Here is a 15,000-nt window from a genome sequence, read left to right on the forward strand (position 1 = left end):
AACAGAAGGATTAAGAGATCAGGGCGAGATATACCCCGGACGTGATTCGAAATACGGAAGCTTCCTGCGGAGAAGGAAGGGTGTGAGATGTACTGGTATTTGCTCTCTCAGAGGGCGTCGACATGGCAGAAAAATATGTTATCAACATGTTGGGGATTTGTTGACAAAATGTTGGTGATTTGTTGCCAACTATGTTGGTAATTTGTTGTCAACATGTTGGTGATTGGTTACCAACAATATTGGTGATTTGTTGCACACATGTTGGTGATTTGTTGCATTACATGTCTCAAAGATGTTGAAAACAAGTCAGCAACTTATTGCTTCACACATCATGAACATATTGTATGCAAGTCAACGTGCTACACGGAAACAGCTTAAATAAATCAGCAACTTTGAAAAACGTCATTAACGCGTTGGTGATGTTGCATACATGTCACAAACAAGCAGAAAACATGCTGGTAACATCTCACTTCACACATCACAAACATGTAAGATGCAATTAAAGTAGGTTCTCAAAAAACAAACAGGTTGAATAACTCAACAATGTAGAAAAAAATGTCATCGACACATTGGCGATTTGTTGCATACATATCACAAGCAAGTGACATTGTTGTAACTAGCATTCACATATCATAAATATGTTAAATACAAGTCAGTAAGCTTCAAATATTACCAAGACATACATACAGAATGACAGAGAGACCTACGTCCTGAGTACTTTTCTGAAATCCCACTTCTCCTAAATAGTCAGCCTGCTGATTTACAAATCACAACCCTGAAAAACAGAAAGCTTCCGTGTTCCCACACAAAAAAATAGAGTTCCTGGAATCCTATAGATACATTGGACTCTGGCCCAGCGCCAAAGGACACCTTTTCAAAATCTGGTCCAAGTTTTTTTGTGATTGAAAACTTTGATGTAAAGTTGAGGACAAGATGGACAGTGAAACTGAGATTGTAACTTTTGTAACTTTGGATTTCTTATGTTACAAAAAAGGGGGATCAGACTTTGGTTTTACAACATGTTAAGGTTTATTGGTATTGCTCTCTCTCTCTCTCTCTCTCTCTCTCTCTCTCTCTCTCTCTCTCTCTAAGAGATCGTCCAATGTTGCCACTTACCAATCTAAAACATATAGAACATATATCAGTTTGAAATTAATATTTTGAAATATATTTCATTTGCAATTTTTTATTTAAATTATAGCAAAATACCATCCAAATTTGAAAAAAAAATCTTATTATTATTAATATTATTATTATCAAACAGCCACAGGAAATAAATAGATAAATAACTTTATAAAAAAAATGACTATCCTAATGTTTGTGATTATAACAGAACCTGCAATGAATTATCTAATAACAATATCGACCACAAAACAATTTATACAGACTGAGAAATTAAGCAATTAATGAACCCATTTTCTATGGGTTAAAGAAAACGAGTTTTATGGGTAACTTTCGTCATCTGAGGTCAATTATACCTTGGAATGGAAAAGGTTAAACAGAAATTAATTAAGATAATGTTTGATCAACAACTCTTTGTTGTTGCGATGTGAATGATTTGATGCTTTGATCTTTACAAAGGTCGAGAGAGAGAAGAGAGAGAGAGAGAGAGAGAGAGAGAGAATAGTTGTATGCTAATTAAGGAGAGTAAAATTTAATAGGAAAGATGTGAAATAATACGGTATTTCTCTCTCTCTCTCTCTCTCTCTCTCTCTCTCTCTCTCTCTCTCTCTCTCTCTCGAGAACCCAGTGTAAACTCGAGAAACAGCGAAGTATAAAACTGAATGTTCCACCTGTTTCTCACTCTCTCTCTCTCTCTCTCTCTCTCTCTCACTCACACGCCACTACACTGACGTACACACACACACACACACCTTTAACCCATTCCAAACATCCTAGAATCATTCCAGCGCTCTCTCTCTCTCTCTCTCTCTCAAAAAAACATACACACACACACACACTCATATTCCAGGCATCCTGGAATCCTCCAGCTCTCTCATCTCCTTCCTCTCTCATCTCTCTCTCTCAGTGGAAATACTGACGACACATTCCCATCCCCCCTTACAGGAGGCCCTCGTAGAACACAACGTGACAGCAGGAGTCGTCGTAAGCGGCCTGTCCCTCGTCATGAGGAAACTTCAGCCCTTCCACTCCGGCTCCTACACCTGCGGCTCGGCCAACCAGGAAGGATATGCCAAGAGCAACCCCGTGGTCCTGACTGTCAGGCGTAGGATACCTTCAGATTTTGTCGTATAGATGTTATTGGTGTTTTTAATGTTTATTGATTAGGTTATTTGTTGGTTTTAGTTGTAATGCTATTGAGATATTATGAAGAGTAGCCATGTTATTATATATATATATATATATATATATATATATATTATATATATATAATATAATATATATATATATATATATATATATATACAGGGCGTCCATAAGTCCCAGTACCATTCTGACCAATGAAGACTTGGTCATGGTACTGGGACTTAATGGACACCCTGTATATATATATATATATATATATATATATATATATATATATATATATATATATATATATATACCTGTATATATAGTATGTATGTATATATATATATAAAATAAAAGGGTCTTATACCCATGTCTTATTCCCAACCATGGCTAGAAACCACTACAGTTGTCTAACAACCAGGTTCTCAGTGGAAATATGAATTCCAGAAGTACGCGCCCATGTCGCTCCATTCTCCCTCGTGGATCGAACCCGGTTAAACTGTTGACCTATGTTAGATTTGTATATGTATTCACACACGTTTAAAAAACACAGCGTAACCGCGCGTAAGCTTCAATCTATCACAAATGGATCAAGTTAACCTTCAAATGAAACGATAATAGGAAACGAAAAATTAGAAATAGGAAACTTATTTAATCGCCTTGAGGGGAAGAGGGACATAGGGCCAAATTCCTTTAAAAGTAATTTCACCCCAAAACGAAAAGGGGAGACTGTTTTATGAGATTTGTCCGCATAAAAATTGCTTCAGTAAAATCTAATTGAAGCGATGGGAGGAATGACACAGAGAGATAAGAGACAGAGAGAGAGAGAGAGAGAGAGAGAGACTGCAAGACCTTTCGCCTTTACTCTAGGGCATTAGAAACCATCTTGGCCATATTTTATGTGTATAACTATGTCCATTTTTTTTATAAACATGTTATATATATATATATATATATATCTATATATAATATATATATATATATATATATATATATATATATATCTATATTCCTATATATATATATATAAATATAATATATATAATATATATATATAATATATTATATATAATATATATATATATATAATATATATATATATATATATATATATTCAGTTAACAAGCCTTTCAAGAACTACCAGACGATGGGGGGACAGAAAGTCCTTGGAAACTCGTGATTATTTGAGAATAAATTACCCCATTTGATTACTATCCTGTTTTTTAGTGAGTCCGGTATCATGCCAATAATGTATAAAAGTAATGAAAGTAGGTGAAAAAAGCCCTTTTATATATATATGATTATATATATATATATATATATATATATATATATATATATATATATATATATATTATATTGTTATGCGTGTGTATGAAGCCCGTCTCTGGAATAGCACCTCTAAGGAAAACTTCTAGATTCTCTCTCTCATCTCTCTCTCTCTCTCTCTCTCTCTCTCTCTCTCTCTTTGTGTTGTAGTTGTCTCGCTTAATACGCCACCAGCCCATCTCCCCTCCCCCCCCTCCCCACTAAAAGTAAACATCTCTTGGAAGCGAATAAACGCCACGACTTAAGCACCACCCAGGGACAAGTATGGTCCATTCGTGGGTAATTCAAGTTTGTTTTTGCTTTCAAGTGCATTCCCAGAGAGAGAGAGAGAGAGAGAGAGAGGAGAGAGAGAGAGAGAGGGGGAAGTTTTCCTTTCTATTCTAAGTTCTCTCCTTTTCGTTTCGTTTTTAAGCCGCGAAGTTCTCAAACTTCAATTGGCGAACATTCTTCGCTCGTATCTCAGTGGGATACGATTGTTGTGAAATTTTTATCCGATTCCCTGCCTCGAATTATCGCCCTCCACTTTCATTTTCCCAATTCTTGACCCCGTTCTTTGTCCATTTTCCCTCACTTCCTTCGCCGCTTTTTCGCATTTCTCTCTCCCCATCTTTTCTCCGCTTGCACTCCTCCCTTTTCTCGCATTTCGCCTTTTCTTCCACCCAAACTCGACGCCGAATCAATAGCCAATGTAGGGGAATGGGACACGTCCCAACATCCAACATGGCGGCTGCTGATGGCCATCACTTTTCGATTGCAAACTCCCTTCTCTCTCTTTCCCTCTGCCTCTCCTTCACTTTCCCTTTCTCCCAGAGAAAGTAATCACTCTGGCCGTCACTTTCTCTCTCTCCTACGTGTACTAAAGCCTTCATACAGGGCTTTGCAACGTGACATTTGCAATGCAAAGAACCTCTGGTTGGATTCCTGCTGGTGCCGATAATCTCTCTTGGAGTCCAGGACTCTTTTGTTTCCTTGGCTTCGGAATTCCCGCGTCCATCAACATTGGTTATGGATGTGTGTGTGTGTGTGTATGTGATTTGCGTGTGTGTGTGTGTGTGTGTAAGTGTGCAAGTGATCTTTGGAAGACTCATAAATAAACACATAGCCAAACAAGCAATATATATATTATATATATATATATATATATATATATATATATATATATATATATACATACATATATAATATCAAAAATACATCATACACCCAAATCTATCTATATTCTGGACTGCATCCCACAAAACTCAACCGACCACCAGGTACCGAATTCACTGATTTTTCCGAAAAGATGCCCATGTCGCTATGCCCTCGTCCGGGATTCAAACGCAGAGCCTCTTTTGAGTTATACAGAAAGTTGGGTATACTAATAGCCAGTTAAGCTTAGTCATAGTGAGTCTCAGCTTGGTATGGAGGAGGGTATGGGATTGCAACTCTTCCCAACAACCTCACCCAGAGATGGATTACAAGCAAGGTGGAATGAAAATCACTTGGAAAACTTTCTGTAAGCTATTGTCTTTCAGGCCTCGATGTGACTCATTTTACTTCTCTTAAGCTTTCTGAGGTATTTTGAGGTTTTGAGAAAACTTTATTTTAATCTCCCAAAGGCTTAGCCCACTCTTTTATCCGGTAGATACAATACGACATCAAATGCTGATAAATTGTTGGAAAACCTTCTTTAAACTGTTTGCTTTCAGGCCTCACTGGACTCATTGCAGTTTTACTAAACTAACTGAGGTTGATTTTGAGGCTATTTTCGATAAAGCTTTATTTTAATCTCCAAAGGCTTCAGACCAACCACTCTTGTATCCGGTAGATACAATATATGGCAAAAAAAATTTAAAATGCTGGCAAATTGCTGAAACCCTTCTGTAGAGTGTTCTGCTATCAGGCCTCAATGTTACTCATTCTACTTTTTCCTAAGCTTACTGAGGTTAAGTTAAAGTTTTATTAAAGCTATTTTTTAACAACTTTCAAACGCTTCAGACCCACTCTTTTATCCGTAGATACAATATACGACAAAAAATCAAATGCTGATAATTTGTTGGAAAACATTCTGTAATCTGTTTGCTTTCAGGCCTCAATGTGAGTCATTCTACTTCTCCTAAGCTTACAAGGTTAATTTAATGTTTTAGATACAATATATGGCAAAATTATTATATGGCTGGGCAAATTGTTGGAAAACCCTTATTTGTAGACAATTTTCGCTAACTTCAGGCCTCAAATGTTGACTCATTTCTACTTCTTCCCTAATTCTTTTCTGGAGGGTTGATTTGAGGATTTTGATTAAAGCTTTATTTTAATCTCCCAAAGGCTATTCAGACCCACTCTTTTAATCCGTGTATGAACAATACGACCAAAAAAAAAAAAAAAAAAAAGCCAAAAAAAAAAAAAACTAAAATGCTGACTATTGTCCAGACACTACAGTACTTCAGAGAGTGCTGTGTCCACTCTGTGTAAAACGAACTCCACCTTCTGTCCTCTCTCGTTCTCTGTCTCGCCACCAACCAGATCAAACGATTTTCTGGCCAGTCTGAGAATCTGACCCCTTGTCCCCCTACCCCCTCCTCCCCTGGGCCCCCGTTTTTTCAGACGATGGTCATTCGGCTGAATGGCCCTGGGAGGCTCTTGAGAATCCGATAGAATGGCTCTGGACTCGTCTTTGAAACGGAGTTTTTTCTGAGATTTAAAAAAAAAGAAGAAAAATTTAAAAAATTCTCTTTTTCCTCCTTGCCCTGAAATCATAACCTCACTCATATATCAGGTCTTATTGTAACCCACTGCCACTCATATCAGAAGCACATTAATTGCCCTACAAAAAAATTTTGTTTTCTCTTCTTTTTTTTTTTTTTTTAGATTTTTTTCATTCCTTGGACCACCAACCACAACATCTTATATATTTCCCATGAGTTATAAATAACTAACTTTATCTTTTGTTCGGTGATAAATAATTCATAATACAAATGCATTGAGGTTTGTTATTAGGTCTGGTTAAGTTTTTTTTTTTTTTGGTATAAGTGGCTTACTTTCTAATAAGTGTAGTTCTTTCAAGTCTATAGCAAGTTTTCATTTCAAGCCTATAACAATTTTCTTTGCACAGTAATTCAAACTGTGATATTCGAATGCATTATTCTGTAGTGTTGCAATAATTCCATTTTATTTTTCAAGTCAATTATTATTTTACTCGACTTATTTTATTCATAGATTTTACTGATCTTTCAGTTTTACCTGATAATAATAATACAAAAGTTAAAATTAAACGTAATATTTTCCTTCTGTAATAAGTATATAAAACTCTTTTTGATGTATATATATATATATATATATATATATATATATATATATATATATATAGATATATTATGCATATAATATATAGTATATATATATATATATATAATATATATATATATATCTCTCTATATATATATATATATATATATAGTATATATATATATATATATATATATATATATATATAGATATATATATATATATATATATATATATATATATGATAGATAGTATATATATATATATATATATATATAGATATATATATCTATATATATATATATATATATATATATATATATATATCTATCTATATAGATATATATATAGTATATATATATATATATATATATATATATATATATATATATACTAATAATATAGATACATATAGGATATATATATATATATATATATATATATATATATATATATATATCTATATCTATATAGATATATATATATATAATTATATATATATATATATATATATATATATATATATATATATATATTTTGTGTGTGTGTGTGTGTGTGTATGTATATAATTATAGCATATGAGATATTTTCACTAACCTTTCAGTTTTTCATAATAATAAAGATGAAAATTTGAACTAATATTCTTTCTTTCTGTAAAACATACAAAAATATCTTTCTTGAGCAATTCATTAATTTCACACTGTAATATTACATATCACAACACTTGCTATCGCACAAAAATATAGGTGTAATAAAATATTCCGGTTGCCTAAAAGCCCATTTTCTGTGATGGGTTTCGTTCTATGCCCGTTTTCTTCCATAAGTATCGACCTGGCGAGTAGAAGGGAGGCTAAAGAAGATATGTGAACACTAAATGTTTACCACAACCCGACCCTTCTGCATTTAGCCCTATGTATCTCTTTCTCTTTGATGTTTTATGAATATTAATTGAAGTAATAAGTTATAGATAGCTATATATCTATATTCTTATACCTCTATTTTGATGATTTATGAATACTGATTCAAGTTAGAAGGTATAGGGCCGTGACTACTTATAGGAGAAATGGCCTTGTACAGTGTTGATGCGCCATGCAGTTAGATAGATAGGTAAATATTTAGGTAAATAGATAGATATATAGGTAAATATATGGAGAAATATATAGATATATGGATAAATAGACAGAGAGAGACAGAAACCCAGCAACTTCAGCTTTAAGTAACATAAATTCTTTAGCTTTATGGCAAATAGATAGGTATTTAGGCAAATATATAGAGAAATATATAGATATATGGATAAATAGACAGAAAGACAGGTCACCAACAACTTTAGCTTTATGTAACATTAATTCTTTAGCTTCATGCAGACGTCTCTCGAGGAATCTCGTGTCCTTAACTAGCCCAGGAGAGACGAAAAAAGCAAGGAAAGTAAAATTGAAAAGGCAAGGAACGATAGATCTTAGTAGCTCCCACATAGGGGTAATATGAGCCGCGAACACGGAAGCAGAAATGGAATTCCACTAATCACCTTCCCTACCCCCAACAGACGCCCCCGTGTGCACGGGCGACGTCACGGAACGAGTCCAGGGCGCTTCCAGGGGCGCTCTGACGGTCATCAAGTGCCACGTCCTGGCGGAGCCGTCGCGGAACGTCTCCTGGAACTGGGTGCGTGTTCGCACGGACGGGACGGAGGAGCGCGTCCCCGGAGACAGGATCCAGAGCCAGGGCCTCAATTCCAGCGTGCTGGTCACGCCCCTCCGACAGGAGGACTACGGGAGGTTCATGTGCCGCGCCACCAACGCCGTCGGGACGCAGAGGAGGCCCTGCGTCATCAACCTCGTTCCAGCGGGACCTCCAGACGCCCCTAACAACTGCACGGCGGAGCCTATCGTCCCGGACACTTCAAGGGCGTGACCCTCCGAGAGGAGGAGATGTACGAGACGACTTCGACATCGGGCGAGGAGCCCAGGGACGCGGCCCTTGCGATTAGCTGTATGGCAGGGTTCGACGGGGGGCTCCCACAGTATTTCCTGCTGGAGGCGTGGCAGGATGACGTCCTTGTGGCTAATATTAGCAGGTTTGTGTCAAATTTTTCGAGGGTATGTTGCCTTGGGAATATCCTACTTCGTTTAAAGGATTCTTGGTCTGGTTTGTGAATCCTTAGGGATCCCTAATAATAATAATGACAACAATAATATCAATGAATACTCTAATATTATAAAAATCTCAGTTATATAAGTCTAGGAAATTAGTCTAATAATAATAATTCCTTTTGGCAGCGAGGTTCCCATATGGTTCGTCAGCGAGCTGAGGGCGGGCATGGGCGTGACCCTCAAGATCTCCGCCCACAACCCGCGTGGGCGTAGTGACGTCATCAGGATTGAAGTTCACACGGCCAGCGCAGACCACAGGGCGGACCCAGAAGGTGAATTTGGCGAATTTAAGAAGGAATTTGGTTAATTCAGTTTTTTTCCTTGAGAATTAAATTGGTATTTGGTGTTGGTGAATTAAAAAAAATAGCTAAATTTAATTAGATTTTTTGCCTTGAGATAAAATTCGTATTTGGTTTTGGTGAATAAAAAAAAGGATTCAATTTAATTAAATATTTTGCATTCAACATTAATTTGGTATTTGGTGTTGGTGAATTAAAAAAAAAGAATTTAATCTAATTTGATTTTTTTGTCATTGAGAATTGAATTGGTATTTGGTGTTGGTGAACTAAAAAAAAAGAATTTCAATTTCATTCAGTTTTTATCATTGAGAATTAATTTGATATTTGGTGTTGGTGAATTTAAAAAATATATATTTAATTCAATTTTTTTCCTTGAGAATTAAATTGGTATTTGGTGTTGGTGTAAAAAAACGGATTTAATATAATTTATATTTTTTTCATTGAGAATTCATTTGATATTTGGTGTTGGTGAATTAAAAAAATAAGAATTTAATATAAATCAATTTTTTGTTTATTGATATTTAATTTGATATTTGGTGTTGGTGAATTAAAAAAAAGAATCCAATTTAATTAAATTTTTTCCTTTAAAGTTAAATTAATATTAGGTGTTGGTGAATTAAAGTAAATACTTTGTTTTTTTTCCTTGAGAATTATATCAATATTAGCTATTGGTGAAATTCAAGAAGAATTGAATTAATTTGTTTAATCCTGAAAATTAGAAAATACTTCATATTTAATATTTCTGTTTCGAAAATTGAAATTCACTTGTTGAAGTAAAAAAATATTTCAGTTCATCTATTTTTTATTTTTAAATGAAATTGATACTTGATATTTAATTCAGTGCTTCGAGGTTTTGAATTTGCTAATTAATGCTGCCTTGATATGCAAATTGATATATGGTATATAATTCAGTGAATTTAACATCTAAAATTTACACCTGATAATCAGTTTATCCTGAATGCTTATTAGTATAAGGAATTTAGCTGAATAAATTTGAATAATTCACCCAAAAAGTGTTCTTTCTTTCTTTAACAGATAATCTTTTTTTAGATATTTATTTCAATGAATTTAAAATTTGAAATTAACACCAGATAGGTATTTTAACCTGAAGATAAAATTGGCTTTTTACAATTTTTTTTTTTTTAGATATTTATTTCCTTGAATTTAAAATTTGAAATTCACGCCAGACAGTTATATCTCCCTGAAGATAAATCTGGCTTTCAAGTCTTTATGAGAATCTACTGCCTTTCCATTAGACTCATAGCCTCTTGTAAGTTGCAGTAATGCCTGATTTTTCACTTATTTCAGAATATTTTACCCTGAAGATAAATATGGCTTCCAAGCCTTCATGCGAATCCATTGACCTGTTAGACTCTTAGAGTATCTTGTGAGTTTAAGTAATGCCTGATTTCCCACCATTCCAGATACAGACATCGGAATGTTTGGAATACCTCCTCTGCTAGGTGGCGTGGTAGGTGTCGGTGGGGTTCTACTCCTACTCCTGATCACTGGAGCTATAGTGGCCAAATACGCCAGGCCTCGCAAGACCCCTACACACATACACACATTGGTCATGACCACTGCGGACAAGTCTACGGGGAAAAAGACAGGCATCTTTGACCCAGATGTCGTGACGTCCCTCCGACGTCACACAGATAGTTTGGACGTGCTACCCAGGGCAGCTTCTTCGACAAGGTCCACTGCTTCTCAGACGCCTGGCCAGAGGCAAGCTTTCATCCAGACGAACGCCCACGGGCACACTGTTACTAAAGCGTACGTTCATAAGCAAGGCAACAGACACCCTTCGTTATCCAGAGGATTCTGCATCCGACGGCAGGATAGCCCCTTCTCCGACTCAGACAGCGACGACTCTGACGAGTCCGATTCAGACTCAACGTTCACTGACCTCACGGCGGCAGGCAGAGCAGCGGCGCATCTGTCCTCTTCAGCGGTGGACTGTAGGAGCAATTCCTTTCCCCGCACCAATTCCAAGAACATTCGCCACATCGCAGCTTCCTACAACTCCCAGATTCAGTGTTGTCAGGGACCGCAAGTTCTTTCATCCTCTGAGGGAAAGTTGCATCAAGTTTCTTGCATGCAGGGACCACCCTCCTCATCCAGTCAACTGCATCACATAACCACCTCAGCTGGTGAGTTGCACCAGCTTATATCCTCCTCTGGGGAGCTTCAACATCTCATCACTGCTTCCGGAGGCCTTCAACACATGACTTCTAGAGGGGAGATCTGTCACATTACATCAACGACAGGGACCCTTCAGCATCTCACCTCCACTTCGAAGGGGGTGAAGCACCTTCCAAATTCATCGGCACTACAGAGTCACAATCCCTCGTCACAAGAGCCGCAGTATCATCGGTCATCCTCCTTAGACGGTTTGCACACGTTCGTATTCTCTGAAGAGTTACAACGGTTCCTTACTTCGAGAGAATTGTGCCAAATTTCCTACTCAGAGAAGTGCTTTCCTTTTGTGCCCTCTGCAACAATATGGGGAACGATAAACAACTCTAGGGACGCCATGCCTCTGCAAGGAAGTTCCAGCCATCACTCTGCATCACAACAAACATTGTCATCAACTGTCAGCATGCAGCCACTTTCATCTTCCATGGACATCGACACACCAAGTTCCTTTAGAGAATTAAGGCAAGCTATGACTAGTGTCAATACAAACCTCTATCCCAACAGTGACTCACAGATGCTTCCAGCTTACCAAGGGGCTCAGCCAGTTCAGAAGGCCAAAGAGTCAGCTTCTCTGGGACTACAAGTATGTGACTCTGAAGCTTTACACCATACAGACATATCAACTCAGGAGAATCAGCTTTCTGAACCTTTGTTATGTGGGGAATTACTGCCTCCTCCATCTTTCAGAGAACCTCATCAGAAGTCTCCAACGGAAGAGCTACCGGGAACTCAAACATCTGAGAGTCTGCAGCCGTATACATTATTCTCGTCAGTACCACAGTTTACTCCAGGCCCTATGACACAGTCTGTTTCCTTTTCAGACTTTAAGAAGCAGGCCCCTGTCTCTATAGAACTGCAGAGTTTTCAGACCTTGAAATCTATACATCCAGTTTTAACCAATGAGACAAAATTAGATAATGCCCATGTTTCCTCTTCTGCATCCTGTGGAGATTTAAATCTTAGGTCATCTTCAGGTGGTGCTAATGATTTAACAGCTTACACTCAACCTTTGATGCCCACACCCTCTCAAAAACTGCAAAAGTTATTTGATTCGTCCAGTGAAATAAGGAAAGCGTCCCCTACAAGTATATTACGATCGCCTAAATCCACCATAAGAAAAGCGCACGCGAACCAGTCGCCTGATAACATTTCCGTTCCTAGGTCATTAGACGGTAGAGTGAACAAACCTTCTGTAAGATTCTGTGACACTCTGATAACTGAAAAAGGCCCCAAAAGAAATGCAGGGACCTTAACGAGCAACGAACCGAGTGAGTTTTGTGGGAGGCCCAAACAAGTGTCGTTTGCGGAAACCGACGTGAGTGACCAAGTGTTGATTAGGAAGACGGCAAAAACCGACGGGTCCAAAGCTAGTGCAAAGAGATGTGCTCAGTTGTTCACTACGGACGAGAGTGGTTATGTGAGTAAGATTCCAGCCGGGGAGATCCCAAGGACTACGAAAGAGAGTGAAATGCTGGACGCCGCGTTGAGGGATCTCCTGTCCTTTGACCCGAGTCCCATTAAGTTCCCAAATCCCAAAGACGCGAAGAGTGCGGAGCCTGTAGCCTCGTCCCCGACAAAGCCTCCTAGGGGCGTCACCCACAGCGGTCGTCAGATTTACCAGGCAGCTCCTTCAAAACCGTCCTCACTGAACCAGTCTAAGGAATCAGACGAAGGGTCCACCAACGCTGCTGACAAAGAGAGTTCCTGATATACGAGAGATTAAAGCTTAGGTCAGAGACTACGTTAACCTTACTTAACCTTGTTTAACCTACCCCAGTGCTCCTAGACACCCAACGAAGGCAGGGGATGGGGATTTTGATACTGAACGCACTAAAGGTGGTTATGATAGATGGGAAGTTGATTATTCTCTATATGGTTTCTTACTAATTCTTCGTGTACGGAACTAATAAATTGACCAAACTTCATGTGACTGAATGACCTTATTTGGGGGAGGGTGGGTTGTTATGTGAGTGAACACATTCGAGTCAAACTGGGTCAGTAGTTGAGGATAATTTTCCATGAGAGGAATTTCAGTTAATGGGAAAGAAAATACTTAAACACCCCGGAATAAAGAGTTAGACTAAAGATCAGTAACCATTAGGCAAAACATACATACTTTTTCTTATAGAAGAGAGAGAGAGAGAGAGAGAGAGAGAGAGAGAGAGAGAGAGAGAGAGAGAATACGATGCAACTATAGCAGGCACCTGGGTGAAACCATTGATCAGATGCCTCTCTCTCTCTCTCTCTCTCTCTCTCTCTCTCTCTCTCTCTCTCTCTCTAACAAGAAAAAGTAGTTCCTTTTTTCCTAGTTACTAAAGTCTGTCTGTCCCTCTCTACCCTTTCAAATGAATTGAATATGTATATATATATAGTATATATATATATATATATATATATATATATATATATATATATATATATATATATATATATATATATATATATAGTCTCCAGATCTGACCCCTTACCCAATGGCCTCCCAAAATCATCCCAGCTCTCTCTCTCTCTCTCTTAATGAGGTCCTTCAATTCCTCTACCTCCTCCACCTCCTCCACAGCCGTCTATCCAGGCCCTCATCGAGGTCGTCACGGCTCCAGTATTATTGTGAAGTTGAAACACATCTGATGTACTTTCACTCTCCAGGACCATTGTGGACTTGCGCGGAGAGAACTTGAGTTTTTTTATTTTTTTTTTATTTTTTTTTAATATTTTATTGTTTCTTCTGTTTTTTTTTAAAAAATACATTCTCGGTGCCTTTGGGAAGCAACTGGTAAAAACGATAGGAAGTCTTAAGGAAATGGTTAGGAGTGTGAAGGATTGGATAATAACTAATATATAATAATAATATAATAATTATTTCATAATTTTGGTATATTTATTATTATTCAATTCCGAGAGTGTTTTAAGTTACTATAAGGAAATGCAATAATATCAATAATAATAATAATAATAATAATATAATAAGAAAATAAATGAGAAAGAGAGAGAGAGAGAGAGAATTCTAAATTTACTCTAAATAATTTAATAATAATAATAATTATAATAATAATAATAACAATAATAATTATGAGAGAGAGTGAGAGAGAGAGGAGAGAGAGTGGGGACAATACTCGTATCCGAAATAAACCCCCCCCTCACCCGCCCCCCCTCAACCCCCCTCTCGAAAAAGACAAACATCCTAAAAACTATTTTAGAAAGTGACACACATACAACCACAAACACACAAACATACAAACACATATACCATTCATTCAGCCCGCAACAAACGAAACGCAAAACTTTACCACATTACTTTTGACAGTTCCAAGTACATCGCTCTCTCCTCCCATCTGACATTTATCTTGTTTTTCCATTCCTCTTTTCATTCCTCTATTCCTCCTGACACCTGTAGGTAAGTGGGGAAGTAGGGGTGGGGGGGCCTCTTACCGTTTCCGGTGGCAGTAACAGTTTCGTATTTCTAAAACCCGTTTCCGGACCATTTGATTTCGGGGGCGGTGGGGGGTGGG

The 15,000-nt window shown here is 37.3% G+C and overlaps 1 protein-coding gene across 1 annotated transcript in view; it reads left to right on the forward strand.

Annotated features, from left to right (window-relative positions):
• The window catches only part of LOC135205060 (uncharacterized), a gene marked incomplete in the record, with an annotated part of 68,256 nt that extends 54,777 nt beyond the window's left edge, over positions 1 to 13,479 (forward strand). Inside the window, 5 exon segments of the mRNA XM_064235332.1 lie at positions 2,068 to 2,227; positions 8,393 to 8,736; positions 8,787 to 8,923; positions 9,126 to 9,271; positions 10,723 to 13,479. Coding sequence (XP_064091402.1) covers positions 2,068 to 2,227; positions 8,393 to 8,736; positions 8,787 to 8,923; positions 9,126 to 9,271; positions 10,723 to 13,202 — 3,267 coding nt within the window.
• Positions 13,480 to 15,000: the final 1,521 nt, after the last annotated feature.

The sequence above is a fragment of the Macrobrachium nipponense genome, chromosome 48, assembly GCF_015104395.2.
Source record: "Macrobrachium nipponense isolate FS-2020 chromosome 48, ASM1510439v2, whole genome shotgun sequence".
NCBI classification, from domain to species: Eukaryota; Metazoa; Arthropoda; class Malacostraca; order Decapoda; family Palaemonidae; genus Macrobrachium; species Macrobrachium nipponense.